Source organism: Neoarius graeffei, chromosome 1 (assembly GCF_027579695.1).
Source record: "Neoarius graeffei isolate fNeoGra1 chromosome 1, fNeoGra1.pri, whole genome shotgun sequence".
Taxonomy (NCBI): domain Eukaryota; kingdom Metazoa; phylum Chordata; class Actinopteri; order Siluriformes; family Ariidae; genus Neoarius; species Neoarius graeffei.
The window spans coordinates 64408659-64428513 of NC_083569.1; the positions used below are offsets into that span (position 1 = coordinate 64408659).

The following is a 19855-nucleotide window of genomic DNA, read 5'->3' on the forward strand; positions in this document are numbered from 1 at the left end:
CACTAAAACGGGGCAGTCGAGCAGTAATGTTAGTCCAGCACAGTAGCAGAGATGCTTTCACATAAAGGCAGCAACGGACAGCGTCAAATGGTGCGGGTGGAGTCTTGTTCTCAGACTCGACTCATCTTGAAATTTTCTTTAATGACTTGGACTTGAACACTGGGGACTCAAGACTCTAGGTTTAGTGACTCGACTCCAACACTGGTGGCCTCATGAAGTCATGGTAGCACATCCAGACCTCATGATGATCACTCATGAATACTACCTTGAAAGTTTGCTTGTTTTCCCAAACGAGAGTGCATATGGCTATAGAGGTCACACTACATCCTTCCCTTCTCATTTGTTAATTCATGTTATAACTAATGAATGAGATCCCTGTTTTAAATGCCCTGCATCTGCACCTTGTCCATTAGGGAAGACAGCCAAGCTGTAGATGTAGTTGGTGTGACTGTAATAGACTTGAACACATTCTCCTGTCACCATCCATCGTCTGATGCTGGCATCATTGCTACAGGAGAAAAACTCCAGGTTGTTCAGTACAGCGAGTCCTCTGACACAGTCCTCATGACCTACAACACAAAACGCAGACTTGGCATTACTGACCTCTAGTGGTGAACTGTCAACCCCCCCACTAAAAACTCATTTTAAAGCCCTACTTGTAATGGACATGAATAGAGGGGCGTTCACACGGCAACTTTTACTCCAGTGTAGCACCGGGGCTGCCCCGGTAGAGCGTTCACACGGTACAAAGTTATACCGGTGTAGCCCCTGAAAGCTGCTTAAACCGGTGCAAATCTAACCCTGCTCGGGAGGTGGTTTAAGAAATTTACTCTGGAGTAAATGCTAGTTTGCGGGGCAGCACCGATATAAAATGGGACGTCTGAACGCTACAGGGGTAGACTCGCTACGCGTGAGGAGAGTTGATTACATACGGGCATTGCATAATTTGCATCCTGGTATTTTGCGCTTCCAAAATGGCGAATATCAACAACAACAGAACTGCGTGTCTTCCAGTGTTGCCAGATTGGGCGGTTTTAAGTGCATTTTGGTGGATTTGAACATATTTTGGGCTGGAAAACGTCAGCAGTATCTGGCAACACTGGTGTCTTCATCCATGTTGTTTTCCCGGTGCTTGGTGATGCCATGACAACCAGGAAAAGGAAGTACATTTTCACGCATGCGCATGTTTCATTTCCGCATTATTACTATCGTAAAGCACGGTCGCAAAAACTGCCCTGTGAACGCAAGTGGGGCTGCACCGGTGCTAACACGCTTCTCTCTAGTAAGCAGGGTTGTGACGTGTGAACGCTCCACAAAATTTACACTGGTCTAAGATATGATATATCACAACAAAATACATCAGTGCAGCATCGATGCAAATATGTGCCGTGTGAACACCCCTTAGGTTACCATCAAGTCCTGCATTTTCAATCCAGTACATTTTATACACACACACACAGTATCTGTGACTGTGTATTATACACTATATTGCCAAAAGTATTTGCTCACCCATCCAAATTATCGGAATCAGGTGTTCCAATCACTTCCATGGCCACAGGTGTATAAAATCAAGCACCTAGGCATGCAGACTGTTTTTACAGTTTGGAGCTGGCCCCTTCCTCTTCCAACATGACTGTGCACCAGTGCACAAAGCAAGGTCCATAAAGACATGGATGACAGAGTCTGGTGTGGATGAACTTGACTGGCCTGCACAGAGTCTTGACCTCAACCCGATAGAACACCTTTGGGATGAATTAGAGCGGAGACTGAGAGCCAGGCCCTCTCGTCCAACATCAGTGCGTGACCTCACAAACGCGCTTCTGGAAGAATGGTTAAAAATTCCCATAAACACACTCCTAAACCTTGTGGACAGCCTTCGCAGAAGAGTTGAAGCTGTTCTAGCTGCAAAGGTTGGACCGACGTCATATTGAACCCTATGGATTAGGAATGGGATGTCACTTAAGCTCATATGCGAGTCAAGGCAGGTGAGCGAATACTTTTGGCAATATAGTGTGTATATACGGTATACACCCTCACTGAGTACTTTATTCGGAACACTATACCAATTCTGAGTACAGCCTCTCTTTGCTGTCAAAACAGACCCAATTCTTCTTTGCATGAATTCCACAAGATTTTGGGAACATTCCTTTGAGATTCTGGTCCATGTTGAGATGACTGCATCATGCAATTCCTGCATTTTTTTTTTTTTAAGGTGTGCTTTCATGCTACAAATCTCCTGTTGCACCACATTCCAAAGGGGCTCTACTGGATTCAGAATCGGTGACTATGAAGGTCACTGAACAACACGGAGATGGTAAATTGTTGCCATGAAGGGATGCACACAGTCAGCAACAATACTCAAATTGGCTGTGGAATTTACACGATAATTGGTTGGTATTAACGGGCCCAAAGTGTGCCAAGAAAATTATTCCCCCACACCATTACACCACCCCCACCAGCCTGGACTGTTTTCTTTTTTTTTTGGGCGGGCGGCACAGTGGTGTAGTGGTTAGCGCTGTCGCCTCACAGCAAGAAGGTCCGGGTTCGAGCCCCGTGGCCGGCGAGGGCCTTTCTGTGTGGAGTTTGCATGTTCTCCCCGTGTCCGCGTGGGTTTCCTCCGGGTGCTCCGGTTTCCCCCACAGTCCAAAGACATGCAGGTTAGGTTAACTGGTGACTCTAAATTGACCGTAGGTGTGAATGGGAGTGTGAATGGTTGTCTGTGTCTATGTGTCAGCCCTGTGATGACCTGGCGACTTGTCCAGGGTGTACCCCGCCTTTCGCCCGTAGTCAGCTGGGATAGGCTCCAGCTTGCCTGCGACCCTGTAGAACAGGATAAAGCGGCTACAGATAATGAGATGAGATTTTTTTTTGGCTTTTTTCACCTTTATTGGATAGGACAGTGTAGAGACAGGACAGGAAATGAGCGGGAGAGAGAGACGGGGAGGGATCGGGAAATGACCTCAGGTCGGAATCGAACCCGGGTCCCCGGATTTATGGTACGGCACCTTAGCCACCTGAGCCACGACGCCCCACCAGCCTGGACTGTTGACACAAGGCAGGTTGAGTCCATGGATTCATGGCACCAAATTCTGACCCCACCATCTTCAACTATCCATTTTTTTTTTTGAGCCAGCCTCAATTCTTCTGTGCATAGATTCCACAAGATTTTGCAAACATTCCTTTGAGATTCTGGTCCATGTTGACATGATTGCATCACACAATTCCTGCAGATTTTTCAGGTGCACTTTCATGCTGTAAATCTCCTCCATATCCCTAAGGTGTTCTACTGGATTCGGATTCAGCTTTCTGATCTTGGCTGACAGAAGTGGAACCCAACTGCCTCAAGGTTCAACATGTTATGAAAGCGTTTTGAGATGCTTTCCTGCTCACCACAAATGGTACAAAGTGCTTATTGAAGTTGATGCAGCCTTTCGGTCAACTCCAAACCAGCCTAGCTGTTCTCCATTGCCCTCTCTCATCAACAAGGCGTTTCCATCTACAGAACTGCTGCTCAGTGGATGTTTTTTTTTTTCTTTACTGCACCATTCTGAGCAATCTCTAGCAAGTGTTGTGTGTGAAAATCCCAGGAGATCAGCAGTTATAGTAATACTCAAACCAGTTTGTCTCACACCAACAGTCAAAATCACGGAGATCACAATTTTCCCCATTCTGATGGTTGAAGTGAACATTACCTGAAGCTGCTGACCTGCATCTGGATGATTTTATGCAACACGCTGCCACCACAGTGAGGAGTGATTAGATGACTGCATGAATGAGTAGGAGTCCAGGTGTTCCTAGTGAAGTGTTAGCTGGGAGTCTAAGTTTAAATAATTCTGGGGCTGATTACTTTTTATTTCGTTTGTCGTATTTCTCCAAACAGTTCCCTCCCTGCCGATGACTTTGAATCAACCTAAGTGATGTAATAGCTAAAACTTGGTAATAGACACAGACAAGCTCCAATTTAGATTGGTGTCACACCAGTCATGTAATTTGTACATACATCTCAGCTTCACTGTGTCAGTACAGATCTATCTGGGCAAATTAGACAAATGCAAATCAGTCATTTCAAAATTATTGTTTGTTGAAGGAGTGGCTGTTTATAGCCGTTATAATAGCTACTAACTTATCTTGCAGACATTCCACAGCGTTAAATGGAGCTATAAACGGTTAAAAACCATGGCATATTGTTTATTAATTGGAAAAACCCCACTGTAAAATTGCGGTTATCAGAAAATAATAAACTTCCTGGTGGTAAAAGCAACTCTGCTTCATATCGGACTGCATCACTCCACCAAACTGTTGATTATTTGCCTCGAACAGCATTCTCAGTCATGGTTTCTTCCTTAGATATCAGTCAGGTAAACACACTAAATTAATTTAGGGAAAAAAAAAAAAAACTTCATTGTACATAAAGAAATGAATAAGGCTCACCTGAGTATGTTCTCTCACAACGGCCTGCTTTCCAGAGTTTAATAGTTTTGTCAGCGGATCCTGTGAGCATAAGACCCTGCTCTGGCAAAATGACAACCGCCCACACCGCTGCTGTGTGGCCCTGCCATCAAGCAAGATAATCAATCAATGTGTGTGAGTACATATTACAGTATCGATAGCATTTGAGTTCATGACCCTTTTCATCTTTTACACTACACAATGCAAGTGAAGATCTCAACATGAGCTTACCTGTAAAGTCATCATACACTTGTCACTAAGCCAGACTTTGGCCGTTGTGTCCCATGAGCCACTCAGCAACGTCCCGAACTTCCCAGCTGAGATCGCACACACTGCGGACAGTACAATCCATGTGTGTCATCAACAAGATGTTATGGTCTGGTGTATAAAGAGTTTTATAGATTTTTTTTTTTTCATGGTGGTCTGTTGAAGAATATGGTCTTGGTGTCTCTACTCTACTCTCCATTTCCCCAACAGCTTGTCTACTCTCTAAAATAATCTCACATTTTAGGTGACCTTCTGCATCAGACAGCTTCCTGGGGTTGATTAAAATCTCTAACTGATGCGAGTGTATGAACAGGGAGGTGGACAATCCCTCAATGTATTGAGCTGCTAGTAAGTGCGTGTTCCTGGAAGCTGCAGTATTTTATCTCAAACAAGGTTTCCGGTTGGGCCTCGGAGAGATGTAGACGCGCGTCTCTGAGCTCCCCCATATTAACCTTTATTTATGTCAAGCAGCCTAACCCACACGTTTATGACAGATTGAGTTTGGTATAAGCAGACTGTAGCTCGAAAGACGGTGAAAACGTGAGTTTTTATTCAATTTTGTTACGGCTTGTCGACGAAACAAGATGCCGGATCTGAGGAGCGGTGCTAAGGCCCCAGAGCATGCAGAGAGCACGGACCCTGGTCAATCAGCTATACTCAACGCTATTACGTCTTTGAAGGCTGGCAAAAATAGACGAGAAAGCGGAGACTCAGAACGCCAAAATATGCAAGCAAATAAGCACTGTTAAAGATGAAATGAAAACGGCCATTGAGCATGCTAACGCTAGGGCTAACGCTCTGGAGCAGAGCACCGCTAGCTTGGAAGTTGCGGCCAACAATCACTCGGACACCATCACTGAACTGGAGCAACAGGTGTCCCAGCTGAGGAAAGAAGTGGCGAGTCTCATGGCAAAAAACCGAGGACTTAGGCCGAATCCCATTTCACCCCTTGGACCAACCCCTTGGCCCTTCCCCTCCATTTTGCGCGTTCACGTGAAGGAGTAGGGGTATCCCAATCCCAGTTAACGCGGAGGGGTAGGGGAAGGGGTAGGGCTTCTGTACCCCTCCAAACGGAGATTTTCCTGGAGCTGACTCCGAACGAAGGGGTTTGAGTGATTTCCCACAATGCCATGCGGATTTCAACAAGATTTCATGCGGATTTCAGAAAGATGGCGGTTCCCGCGGCGAAAGATTGTCATAAATGTATTTTCTCCATTATTTACGTGTTTTAAGTTGTTATCCAGAGGAAACACGCCGCTTGATTCGCTTTCGAGCTGAGAATGAGCAGCGATTTCTGAAATCCAAGCTGCTGCTAAAAAGCTTTGGGAGTGAGTATTGTTTTCGGTTGCTTTACTGCGTACGTTTTGTTCTGTTATTCTCGCTTTTATTGTTTACATGAGTGTTCTGACACCTCATTCTGTCGGATGTGGTGCACGAAGCGCCAAAGATATCCCATTCAGTGGTGTTAGTTAACAAATCACACCCTGCCAGCAGAGATTTCTGGTTCTGGCTCTGACTGTAGCGGCTGGTCGCAGCCAATGACGCATTTGGTTGCGTTTTGCTAACGTAAACGCTGACGGAGGTACGCGATGACGTATGCGATCGTTGAAGGGCTATCCCAATACGTAAGGGTTGAATTTCAAGCCCTATCCCTTGTAGCTCAGTTTCAAGGGGAAGGGCCAAGGGGAAGGCGGAGGGGAAGGGGGAGGGGTAGGGGTAGAAATTAGAATTGGGATTGGGCCTTAGAGGCAAGATCACAGAGATGCAATTTACACATTTTCGGTATCAAAGAAAGACGTGAAGAGGGCACCTGCCCAACTACATTTGTCGCTGGAATACTACAGAAAGCACTGAAGCTGGATAAACCACTTGTCTTAGACAGAGCACACCGCACTCTCCAACAAGCTCCGGATGAAGGGCAGCAACCAAGAGCCTGTGGTCAAGTGTCACTATTACCAGGAAAAAGAAGCGATCCTGCGTAAATCAATCACTTGCGGCACAAAATCTCATCTCCGAACACAGTGACAGGATTCGGATTTTTCCTGATGATACACAGTCAGTGGCACGGCAGCGGGCTGCATTCAAGTAGGTGAGACAACTTCTGCAACATTGTGAGGGCGTAAAATACGGGATGTGGTACCCAGCTAAGCTGAGGATTACAACGCGGGATGGAGTGCAGAGAAGCTTCACGGATCCAGTCAAAGCTGAAGCATTTGTAAAAGAACTCTCAACGGGCACATAATTTCGACAGAAATCAGACACTTTCGCCACTCTATGCTGAGATTGCCATGGCGATCGGAGGTAAAAAGCAGGTATGGCTGACAGGAAAGTCATCGAAATTATTTAAGAAACATTGTTGTTGTTATCGATTCCTCTTCTGCCATCAAACTATTCAATAAGATAATTTCCTTTACAGTGTTGTTCTAATTGGACAGTAAGTGAAGGTCTGGTTGTTAAGTAAAGAGTACTTTATTTGTGAAGTTGTGGATGGTAATGCACAAACAGTGCCATGTTTTACTTCTTCTCATATAAGGGTTGTTTTACAATCAGGGTACGCAAGCTCATCTCATCTCATTATCTCTAGCCGCTTTATCCTGTTCTGCAGGGTCGCAGGCAAGCTGGAGCCTATCCCAGCTGACTACGGGCGAAAGGCGGGGTACACCCTGGACAAGTCGCCAGGTCATCACAGGGCTGACACAGACACAGACAACCATTCACACTCACATTCACACCTACGGTCAATTTAGAGTCACCAGTTAACCTAACCTGCATGTCTTTGGACTGTGGGGGAAACCGGAGCACCCGGAGGAAACCCACGCGGACACGGGGAGAACATGCAAACTCCACACAGAAAGGCCCTCGCCGGCCACGGGGCTCAAACCCGGACCTTCTTGCTGTGAGGTGACAGCGCTAACCACTGCGCCACCATGCCGCCCGGGTACGCAAGCTAAAAATCACATTTAACACTTATTATCTTCAATATCAAAAGGCTTGACTAAATAAACTTGGTTGTTTATTGTAGCCCTGTGATAGCTCTATTTACCATGCAAAAAAAATTTGGTGATAACGTTATTTTTGGTGAATGTATGGCAATATATGTCATATTTAGCAAAATTACTCGTGTCATTTAGAAAAAGTGCTTTTTTGACCACAGGTAGCTCCAAAAGGGATGCACTTAAATCATTCTTTATACCATAAAACACATATTTGGTTCCATATCATTGGAAACATAGTTAAGTTTTCATGTTGAATGCCAGTAAGTTTTCAGACTATTTTGATCAAATTAGTATGGAATTGTGTCAAAAAAAGTCCTCTCCGAGAATCACTTCATTTGTTTCTCCCAGCCCTGCTTAAAGCTACACTTAATTTACTTAGAAAAAAAACCTAAATAGTTCATGAACATGCTATAACATTAGGTGAATGTTATGGACTACTAAATTTCTTAACTGTTGGAATTTTATTTCTATCAGCTATTTTTTGACAAGGAGTCTTTGATAACATTTTTGCTACTTTTCTTTATCTTATAGCAGATTACACAAAACTACCATACACACATCAAAAAATTACCTGAAATCTGTTCTTTAACTTGTCCTTCACTTAAAAACTGGTACAAGAACCAGTTTGAATCAATTTGAATTTTGGACCCCTGTGACACAAACTTTGTACCCTGATTGTAAAACAACCCTTAAGCCCCTGATGCTGATAGTAGAGACATTTTACTTTTTCAGTAAACATGATTACATGTTAGCTAGTTTTTTTTTTTTTTTTAAAATCCCACATAATTGACCCCAACTGGTGTGTATATACACTACCGTTCAAAAGTTTGGGGTCACCCAGACAATTTAGTGTTTTCCATGAAAAGTCACACTTTTATTTCCCACCATAAGTTGTAAAATGAATAGAAAATATAGTCAAGACATTTTTCTGGCCATTTTGAGCATTTAATCGACCCCACAAATGTGATGCTCCAGAAACTCAATCTGCTCAAAGGAAGGTCAGTTTTATAGCTTCTCTAAAGAGCTCAACTGTTTTCAGCTGTGCTAACATGATTGTACAAGGGTTTTCTAATCCTCCATTAGCCTTCTGAGGCAATGAGCAAACACATTGTACCATTAGAACACTGGAGTGAGAGTTGCTGGAAATGGGCCTCTATACACCTATGGAGATATTGCACCAAAAACCACACATTTGCAGCTAGAATAGTCATTTAGCACATTAGCAATGTATAGAGTGGATTTCTGATTAGTTTAAAGTGATCTTCATTGAAAAGAACAGTGATTTTCTTTCAAAAATAAGGACATTTCAAAAAGTGACCCCAAACTTTTGAACGGTAGTGTATATAATGTCATACAGTACAGTTTGCTTTACCCCTTGTGAATGCCAAGGCTGATAACAGTGACACTGAATTGGCTCATAAATACAGTTGCCGATATTGTTTTCTTGACTAATGATTGTTTGGGATCACCAGGGATGGATAATATTCTTTACAATATTGTTTTACGGGGTAATATGACATGGGGTCAACCCGCTAATAAGTGGCTAGTTTGTGAGCTTTCATACTGTAATACCTAGACGCACATTTTTATTTTCAGTTGCACAAACTCAGGCACATTCATACATTATCAACTTCACAGACATACGGGCGCACACACACACATTCATAGATATGAATACAGACACTACTGCGCGCACACACTGAACAGGTCTCCTTGACTTGAAATGTTACAGCTGTTAAGCTAAATTGTTGGTACATAAGGTTCTTATGGGGCCTCAGTCCCGATAGGTAAGACGTTGAACAGGTTTCTTCATAATGGCTTAGGAGGGAGGGAGGGTGCAGCATCTCAGTTGGGGAGAGGCCAGCAATTGGGGTTACATGTCACATTAGGGGTTCTTTATGTGCTTTGTGTTTTGTTTTTTTTTCTCTCTCGCTGTGCTCTTTGTCTTTCTCTCTTTCTCCCACCCCCCTTCTCCCCAGGGCAAGAGATGTGGATCTATAGAGATCTTGCAGTCACGTGACTGGAAAGTTAACAGCCACCATCTTGTCGGTAAAAAACACCGCTGAATACTGCTGCACTCGTGTACAGAATGGATCAATTTCAACCGACGGACTACACGGCTCATTTTTCTAATGAACAGATAACTAGATATATGTCTAAAATAAACGATCTACAGATTAGTGACCCTTATGGTTTACCGGACGGAGTTTTCACGACCGTGTCCGTGGATTTTGAACTGCCAGAGGTGGAATACCCAGACATGTATAATTACCTCATTAACTTTCCCTCGCTGTTCAGTGGTGAAGCACTGCATGCTTATAAATCTCTGGACAGTTATCTTTACAGAAATTCAGGATTTGTCAGCGACTCAGATGTGGCATCTTGTAAACAAGAAAATAACAATCCTCATTGGATGGGTAAGACACTATTGAGTATAGCACTGACCAGCCGATTATAGAATAGAATAAGGTAATTGCAGCCTCGCTTTTGCTTCCGCTCCCGACGCCGCCTCCTTCGCTTTGCTTCCGATAACAATCCATGGAGACCCCGCTGGTCTCGCTATCTCGTCCGGAATGTTGTGCATGCGATGGAAATCGCTACAAACCGTCATTTTCTGCTGGAAACCAATGTCCAGCAAGTCCATACGGTTGTAGTGGATATTGAAGTCCGATACAGACGAACAACACGCAAAAATACACATAAAAAAACAAAAACCGTGCACAGGTAGGGAGAGCTTGTAGCCGCAGCCGTTGTAGGAGAATTGTATATAGTAGGGTGTGGCAGCGGGGGCGTGGTCAAGCGCCGGTCTGTGACAGGAGGGCGGAGTTGGGGAAGGTAAGTGGCAGAATCGCTTCACCTGAGTGTGATTAACCTGTGTTTTGTGTGTGTTCTCCCCAGTAAACCGCACGCTATTTAAGGAGGGAGAGTGAGAGCAGAGGGAGGCTCATCCCCGGACGAGATGCTGTGTGTGCGTGTGTGTCTCTCTCTATTAGGGAAAAGTTATTGTTAGACTGAAAAGTGTGGCAATAAAGCCTGTACGCAAACCTGATCTCTGTCCTGCCGTCCTCTGTGCTCCACCCACTCAACGGAACTGTCACAGTGGTGCCGAAACCTGGGAAAAGTGGAGCACCTGTCCTGCAGCCCCATGGAATCCTCCCCGTTCGCGGACTTGGTCCACGCCCTCGCCACGGCTCAGCAGAGCCAGCACCAGGCACTCGTCACGCTCCGGAAGGAGCAGGAGCGCCGCTTCGAAGCCCTGGTGCTGGCTCAACAGGAAGACCGAGAGGCGTTCCGGCGCCTCCTCGCGTCGGCGGGGTCCACCAGCGCCCCGGCTGCGGGCCCATCTCCCATCACCTTGACTAAGATGGGCCCGCAGGACGACCCCGAGGCGTTCATCGCGTTGTTCGAACAGGTCGCCGAAGCCTCGGGGTGGCCGATGGAGCAGCGCGCGGCGCGCCTCCTCCCCCTCCTGACGGGAGAGGCGCAGTTAGCCGCACTACAGCTCCCCGCCGACCACCGGCTGGCCTACGCCGACCTTCACTGGGCTGTCCTCCAGCGCGTGGGGCGCACGCCGGAGCAGCAGTGCCAGCGCTTCCGCGCGCTGCGAATGGAGGAAGTCGGCAGCCCATTCGCGTTCGGCCAGCAGCTCCGGGACGCCTGCTGGCGGTGGCTGAGGGCCGAAGATCGCGACGCCGAGGGGATCATCGACCAGGTGGCGCTGAAACAGTTCATCGCCCGCCTACCCGCCGGAACCACGGAGTGGGTCCAGTGCCACCGCCCGGCGTCGCTGGATCAGGCCGTAGGACTGGCGGAGGATCATCTGGCGGCTGTCCCGGCGGTAGGACAACGGATGTCATCTTCTCTCTCCTCTTCTCTCTCTCTCTCTCTCTCTCTCCCCCCTCCTCCCGTGTCTCGTCCTCGCCCCATTCCTCCACCACGGAGGCAGGGGCCGGCTCCACCCCAGCCGGCCCGCCGCACCCGTGGTGCCCTCCCGTTTCTCCCTTCTGTGTCTGTCTCTCCCCCCCCTCAGGTGAGTGACCCTCAAACCACAGCTGCAGAGGGGAGGCCCGGGCCGGTTTGCTGGCGCTGCGGGGAACCGGGCCACCTGCAGCAACAGTGTGCCGTGATGGAGGTGGGGGCGGTGGTGCGGATCCCCGACGCTCCAGAGGCTGCCCTCGATCAGGCCGGAGCGTATCGCATACCGGTAAGTGTACAAGGGGCGACATATCAGGCGTTGGTGGATTCGGGTTGCAACCAGACCTCGATCCGCCAAAGCCTGGTGCAAGACGAGGCATTGGGGGGAGCACAAGGGGTGAAGGTGTTGTGTGTGCACGGGGATGTTCACTGCTACCCGTTGGTGTCGGTCCACATACATTTCAGAGGGGACAAATCCATAGTAAAGGTGGCGGTTAATCCTCGCCTTACCCACTCTTTAATCTTGGGGACTGATTGGCCGGGATTCCGGGGGCTGATGGCACACCTAGTAAAGAGTGGGTCCTGCCGGTTAGCGGGGGGGTGTCCCGGTGTCGTTTTGGCTGGAGCTGCGGTCGCAGAGCCGTCTACGTCATCTCCGCGACAGAGTGAGGAGCCCCCGGCCCCTCCTCTTTCTATTGGGGAATCCCTCGCGGATTTCCCACTGGAACAATCGCGAGACGAAACTCTGCGACACGCGTTTGACCAAGTGAGAGTAATCGATGGTCAAACGCTCCAGCCGAACGCCACCCCGACCTTCCCCTATTTTTCCATTTTAAAGGATAGGTTATACCGAGTGACGCAGGACACTCAGACGAAGGAGCGTGTCACCCAGTTGTTAATTCCAAAGAGCCGCCGGGAATTGGTATTCCAGGCGGCTCACTTTAATCCCATGGCGGGACACCTCGGGCAGGATAAAACACTCGCCCGGATAATGGCCCGATTCTATTGGCCGGGGACTCACGGCGACGTCCGTAAGTGGTGTACGGCATGCCGCGAATGCCAGTTAGTAAATCCAGCGGCCATTCCAAAAGCGCCCTTGCACCCCCTACCACTAATTGAGACCCCGTTTGAAAGAATTGGGATGGATCTCGTCGGGCCATTAGATCGGTCAACACGAGGGTACCGCTTTATATTGGTTCTGGTGGACTATGCAACGCGATACCCGGAAGCGGTGCCTCTTCGCAATATCTCCGCACGTAGTATTGCAGAGGCCCTCTTCCACGTCATCTCCCGGGTCGGAATCCCGAAAGAGATTCTGACTGACCAAGGCACCTCGTTTATGTCACGAACACTGGCCGAACTGTATGGGCTACTGGGTATTAAGCCGATCCGCACCAGCGTGTATCACCCACAGACGGACGGTTTAGTCGAACGGTTCAACCGCACCCTCAAGAATATTATCAAAAAATTCGTAAGTAAGGACGCACGTAACTGGGATAAGTGGCTCGAACCCTTGTTGTTTGCAGTGCGAGAGGTCCCCCAAGCCTCCACGGGGTTCTCCCCGTTTGAATTATTGTATGGGCGTAAGCCGCGCGGCATCTTAGATGTACTGTGGGAAAATTGGGAGGAGGGACCTTCGCAGAGCAAAAATGAAATTCAATACGTTATGGATCTGCGCGCAAAACTCCACACGCTCACCCACTTAACTCAGGAGAATTTGCGGCAGGCCCAGGAACGGCAAACCCGCCTGTACAACAAGGACACGCGCCTTAGAGAGTTCACTCCGGGAGATAAGGTACTCGTCCTGTTGCCCACGTCGAGCTCCAAATTAATCGCCAAGTGGCAAGGGCCCTTCGAGGTCACACGGCGAGTCGGGGACGTCGACTATGAGGTTAGGCGAACGGACAGGGAGGGGGCGCTACAGATCTACCACCTTAATCTGCTGAAGCTCTGGAACGAGGAGGTCCCCGTGGCGTTGGTGTCGGTAGTTCCGGAGAAGGCGGAGCTGGGGCCGGAGGTCCAAAAAGGGTCATTGGCATCTCGCACCTCTCCGGTCCCCTGTGGAGACCACCTCTCCCCGACCCAACTCACGGAGGTCGCCCAGTTGCAGGCCGAGTTTTCGGATGTGTTCTCGCCCCTGCCCGGTCGCACCAACCTCATAGAACACCACATAGAGACGCCCCCAGGGGTGGTAGTGCGTAGCCGTCCTTATAGATTACCCGAACACAAAAAAAAGGTGGTTCGGGAAGAACTTCAGGCCATGCTCGAAATGGGCATCGTCGAAGAGTCCCACAGTGACTGGAGCAGCCCGGTGGTCTTGGTTCCCAAGGCCGACGGCTCGGTCCGGTTCTGTGTGGACTATAGAAAAGTCAACGCAGTGTCTAAATTCGATACGTACCCAATGCCTCGTATTGATGAGCTGCTCGATCGACTAGGCACGGCTCGCTTTTACTCGACACTGGATTTGACGAAGGGATATTGGCAGATCCCCTTGACTCCATTATCCCGAGAAAAAACGGCCTTTTCCACACCGTTCGGCTTACACCAGTTCGTCACACTTCCGTTTGGGCTGTTTGGGGCGCCCGCTACGTTTCAGCGGCTGATGGACCGGATCCTCCAGCCCCACGCCACCTATGCGGCCGCTTACTTAGATGACATCATTTATAGTAATGACTGGCAGCGGCACCTGCAACACCTGAGGGCCGTCCTGAGGTCGCTGAGGCGGGCGGGGCTCACTGCCAACCCGAAGAAGTGTGCGATTGGGTGGGTGGAAGTACGGTATCTGGGCTTCCACTTGGGTAACGGGCAGGTGCGTCCCCAAATTAACAAGACAGCAGTGATTGCGGCCTGCCCGAGGCCCAAGACTAAAAAGGGGGTGAGACAGTTCCTGGGGCTGGCTGGCTATTATCGTAGGTTTATACCTAATTATTCGGACGTCACCAGCCTGCTGACTGACCTCACTAAAAAGGGGGCGCCAGATCCGGTCCAGTGGACGGAGCAGTGCCAGCAGGCTTTCTCTGAGGTAAAGGCTGCACTGTGTGGGGGGCCCACTTTTGCACTCCCCTGACTTCTCTCTCCCTTTTTTGTTACAGACGGATGCGTCGGACAGAGGGCTGGGGGCCGTTTTGTCCCAGCAGGTGGGGGGAGAGGACCGCCCAGTATTATACATCAGCCGAAAGCTGTCGGTGCGTGAGGGGCGCTACAGCACCATCGAGAAAGAGTGTCTGGCGATCAAGTGGGCGGTCCTCGCCCTCCGTTACTACCTGCTGGGGCGCTCTTTCACCCTCTGTTCGGACCACGCGCCCCTCCAGTGGCTCCACCACATGAAGGATGCCAACGCGCGGATCACCCGTTGGTATCTAGCGCTCCAACCTTTCAACTTCAAGGTGGTCCACAGGCCGGGGGCGCAGATGGTCGTGGCGGACTTCCTCTCCCGTCAAGGGGAGGGGGGGAGTCGGCTGCGGGCCGGACGGGCGCCCGGCCTGAGTCGGGCGGTGGGGGTATGTGGCAGCGGGGGCGTGGTCAAGCGCCGGTCTGTGACAGGAGGGCGGAGTTGGGGAAGGTAAGTGGCAGAATCGCTTCACCTGAGTGTGATTAACCTGTGTTTTGTGTGTGTTCTCCCCAGTAAACCGCACGCTATTTAAGGAGGAAGAGTGAGAGCAGAGGGAGGCTCATCCCCGGACGAGACGCTGTGTGTGTGCGCGCGTGTGTCTCTCTCTATTAGGGAAAAGTTATTGTTAGACTGAAAAGTGTGGCAATAAAGCCTGTACGCAAACCTGATCTCTGTCCTGCCGTCCTCTGTGCTCCACCCACTCAACGGAACTGTCACATAGGGTTTTCCAGAAGAAAAGGTAGAAGCAGAAGTAGAACCAGAAGTAGAAGGCGGAAATATGGCATTTGACCGACAAAATGGCGTCTGCCACAATCTGGATCGGCTGTGACGTCACATGCAAGTGCTCCATTGGCGGGTGAATCTTTCTGGACATCAGTCAGTCCCCCTTTCCCATAACTTTCCTAGATGGGTTGAGTAGCACATCAACAAAATTTGTAAGCTGGAATGTGAGGGGACTCAATCACCCCGTAAAGCGAAGCAAAGTATTTTCCCACCTGATGAAACTTAAGGCAGAGGTAATATTCCTACAGGAAACACATCTACGCACGTCAGATATTTCCAGATTACAAAGAGGTTGTGTATCACAAGTCTTTCATTCCAAATTTAACTCCAAGTGTCGAGGGACAGCTATCTTGATAGGGAAAATGTGCAGTTTGTATCTTCCAAAGTAGTGGCTGATATAAATGGGCGCTTTATTGTTCAGGGCAGGCTGTATAATTATCCAGTGGTTTTAGTCAATATCTATGCCCCTAATTGGGACAGCCCTGATTTCTATAAGCAACTCCCAGTTGCGTCCCAGAGTCAGGCACACACCACTTGATATTGGGAGGAGATTTCAATACTGTCCTGCAACCCTCTCTTGACCGCTCTAAAATCCCAGCAGGCCCTCTCTCCAAATCTGCTCATATTATTAAGACGTTTTGCCAGGCCAGTGGTGTGGTAGATCTTTGGAGATTTAAAAATCCAACACTGAAGGAGTTTTCCTTTTTTTCTACTGCACATCAGACATATTCAAGGACTGATTTTTTTTTCCTTGTAGACAAAAAAAATGCTTCCACTTATTAAATTGTGTAGATATGATAGTATAGTCATCTCTGACCACTCACCAGTCATCACAGAGCTTTGGCTCCAGAACAATGTAGCCATAAGGCGCAACTGGCATCTCAACCCTACACTTTTAGCAGAAAAGGACTTTGTGGACTTCATTTCGGCTCAGATTGACTTTTTCCTTGAAACTAACCAGCTGCCAGATACCGATATATTTACCGATATATTTATGGGAAACACTAAAAGTATACTTGAGGGTCAGATAATGGAATACATATCTCGATTGAACAAAAGCAGGTCAAAATGCTTCACAGAATTAACCACGCTTATTCATGACGTTGATCAGCAACTCTCTGATTCTCCATCGACAGACCTCCGCAAGAAAAGGATTGCATTGCAGACAGAGTTCGATCTTCTTGCTTCTAAACAGGCTGAAGAGAAATTTTTAAAATCAAGACAGAGCCACTACGGACATGGAGAGCATGCAAGTAGGCTGCTTTCTCAGTTACGTCAATTTTCGGCTGTCAATTATATTACAGAAATACAAGCCACTGATGGCACCATCAAATCAGACCTGAAAGACATCAATGATCAGTTTAAAAAAATTTTTATTCCTCCCTATATAGTTCAGATAGTTGTCATGCAAACAATTTTGTAGAAAATCTGGACTTGCCCACCTAAGTGACGAAGATAAGTCCAACCTAGAAGAGCCAATATCTGATGCTGAAATTGGCCAAGCAATTAAACTAATGAAAAACAGAAACGCACCAGGCCCAGATGGCTACCCCATTGAATTTTATAAGACTTTTGCCAGTAAATTGACACCACTCCTACACTCTGTCTACACAGAATCGCTTAAACAAACAAAAAAAAAAGCTCCCTACATCTATGACCAAGGCTTCAATTTCTGTTCTACCAAAAAAGATAAATAGCCCAGGAGTAATAGGGTTATACCCGGAACAAATTAGTAACAAGCTGAAAATTTCAGAACATGTTCAGAATACCTTTAGGAATAACATACTAAAAGTCCCCGGAAATCCCCCTTGTGCTCTCTGAGAAATTCAAGATGGCGTCCAAAATGGCCGCCAAATGGAGATCTGCCCATATCTCAGGCCCAAAACAAAATATTAATGCAATTAAAAGGTCAGAATATATGTTTTGTAGGGTAGGAGAGTAAATTCCAACATATGTGTATTAATTACATTGTGTATTAACATTATATAATAACAACGTACACATTATTATAACAGTATATTTGTGTATAATGTGTTCGCTTGCCATGTCTGGTTAGATCGTCATATTTTTGGCACTGGGAGTTTCACTAAAACCAAAAACATCATGAACTCCAAAACATTACCTTCAATCCATTATAACAATTTATTTACATATATTGTTCATTATAACAAGAAGCTAATCCAACACAATAAATCATGGCGACTGAGCGTTCCTCAAATAATGAACCTATTTACAAGAAGACAACTGGTCATTGTTCTATAACTTTCAACTTCAACAATCAATAATAATTACAGACTTATAATTGTAAATCTATACATGTGCTATTTAATGTACACTACCGATTATAGAGTGTGGATCCATTGGTTACTCGTTCACTCCGTATCATCCTATTCTGTTCACAAAACAACAAACACAATTACTAGGGGTTGGAGCACTTATTTTCATTAATATTAAAGTAAATTGGTGGTGTAAAATGAAAAATGGCATGTTAAAAGGTCATGCTGAGTTTAGTCATTTTTTGTCCGAACACACTGGCATTGCTAGTAGTAAAGACTGGCGCTAGAAACTCAAAGATTAATTTTTTTCCACCCTTAAACAAGCTTGAATAAATTCCCTACTTCATTGATGGTACAACAAAGGTCCAAGCATTACAACTGAGGCACTGAGAAGTGTTTAAGTCGACTCATTATTGAGGCAGACCTTTTTGTCATGAAAGTCGCCGGAATGTTGAAGAAGTGTACTGAAACAGCTTGCCATTGTAGTTTTAGAAGATAGAGTTCTCAAATTTGATTTCCCTTTAATATTTTATCAAAGCTTAAAGTTGCACTAAATATTAAGGAAATTGATGTCTAATTGTTGTCTTACATTATGTTCATGTATGTAGGTAGCCTACTAAGCTAATCTGTCAATCATGTCAACCATCAAATTCCATGTCATTTCCACATTAATGACCTTGTAATCTTGGTTAATTTTAATTTTAACAGTGTGACAATGGTGAATTTGCATTGCTTGTATGAGAGAACATATAATTTAACATTTTAATTGCATTTATATTATGTTTTATCCCTGAGATATTGAAAAATCTCCAATCGGCGGCCATTTTGGACGCCATCTTGAATTTCTCAGAGAGCACAAGGTGGATTCCTGGGGACTTTTAGTATGTTATTCCTAAGGGTATTCTGAACATATTCTGAAAAATTCAGCTTGTTACTAATTTGTTCCGGGTTGGACTCAATTTTGAGCTAATGCTCTTGGGCTAAAAGACCCAATCAAGTGCGAATCATACCGACCAATCAGCCTACTTACAGGTGATTACAAAATACTTACAAAAATCCTTGCCCTACGATTAGAATCTGTTTTACCAACTATTGTGCACTCTGACTAAACAGGTTTCATAAAGGGCAGGCAGTTATATCATAACCTGCGCCGCCTCTTTAATATAGTATATTCTGAACACTCGACCCAACTTCCAGAGATAGTAATTTCACTGGACGCACACAAAGCTTTTGACCAAATCGAATACGGACACCTTTTTAAATCACTAAGCAAATTTGGATTTGGCCCGACTTCTACGTCTTGGATTCAAACACTGTACTCTATGCCACAGGCATCAGTTAGGACCAATAATATCGATTCTGAGTATTTCATCCTTCATAGGGGAACGAGGCAAGGCTGTCCGCTGTTCCCTCTTCTATTTAATCTCGCCATTGGCTATAGCTCTGTGACAAAACAATGAAATATTAGGAATTAACGGGGGGGGGGCAAGTCCATAAAGTCTTGTTATATGCGGACGACCTTTTGCTATTTATGTCAGACCCTGAAAATTCTATTCCAATGTGCCTGGACACAATCTCAATTTAGTTTCGCCTCAGGTTATAAAATCAATTTAACAAAGAGCGTATTATTCCCCATTAATAGGAAAGCATTGACGATGTCCTTTGATTCATGCGAATTCAGAATCACAACTGGCCCCCTAACATATTTAGGAGTCAAGGTAACATGCCACTATAAAGACCTTCTCAAACTTAACTTTAGACCACTTATAGATCAAGCTAGGAAGGATACCAACCGCTGGTCAGCGCTTCCATTATCTCTGGCCGGTTGCATTAAGTCAGTTAAGATGGTTATTCTACCAAAATTTCTATACTTATTCCAGACAGCTCCCATTTTCTTGCCGAAATCATATTTTAAAGAACTAGATACATATATTAGCACATTCATTTGGAATAAGACTATACCACGTGTACGTAAATCTGTCCTGGAGAAACGCAAAACAAATGGCGGTCTAGCGCTGCCAAACTTTTTATATTATTATTGGGCAGCCAATATTCAT

At 46.5% G+C, this 19855-nt stretch overlaps 1 protein-coding gene across 1 annotated transcript in view; it reads right to left on the bottom strand.

Moving 5' to 3' along the window:
• The window catches only part of plaa (phospholipase A2-activating protein), a 38810-nt gene that overhangs the window by 9755 nt on the left and 9200 nt on the right, over window positions 1–19855 (bottom strand). Inside the window, exons 3-5 of the mRNA XM_060915610.1 lie at window positions 4681–4781; window positions 4432–4552; window positions 402–569 (exon numbers count right to left, since the gene is read on the bottom strand). Of these exons, the coding sequence (XP_060771593.1) occupies window positions 402–569; window positions 4432–4552; window positions 4681–4781 (390 nt within the window). The remainder of the gene's footprint in view (window positions 1–401; window positions 570–4431; window positions 4553–4680; window positions 4782–19855) is intronic.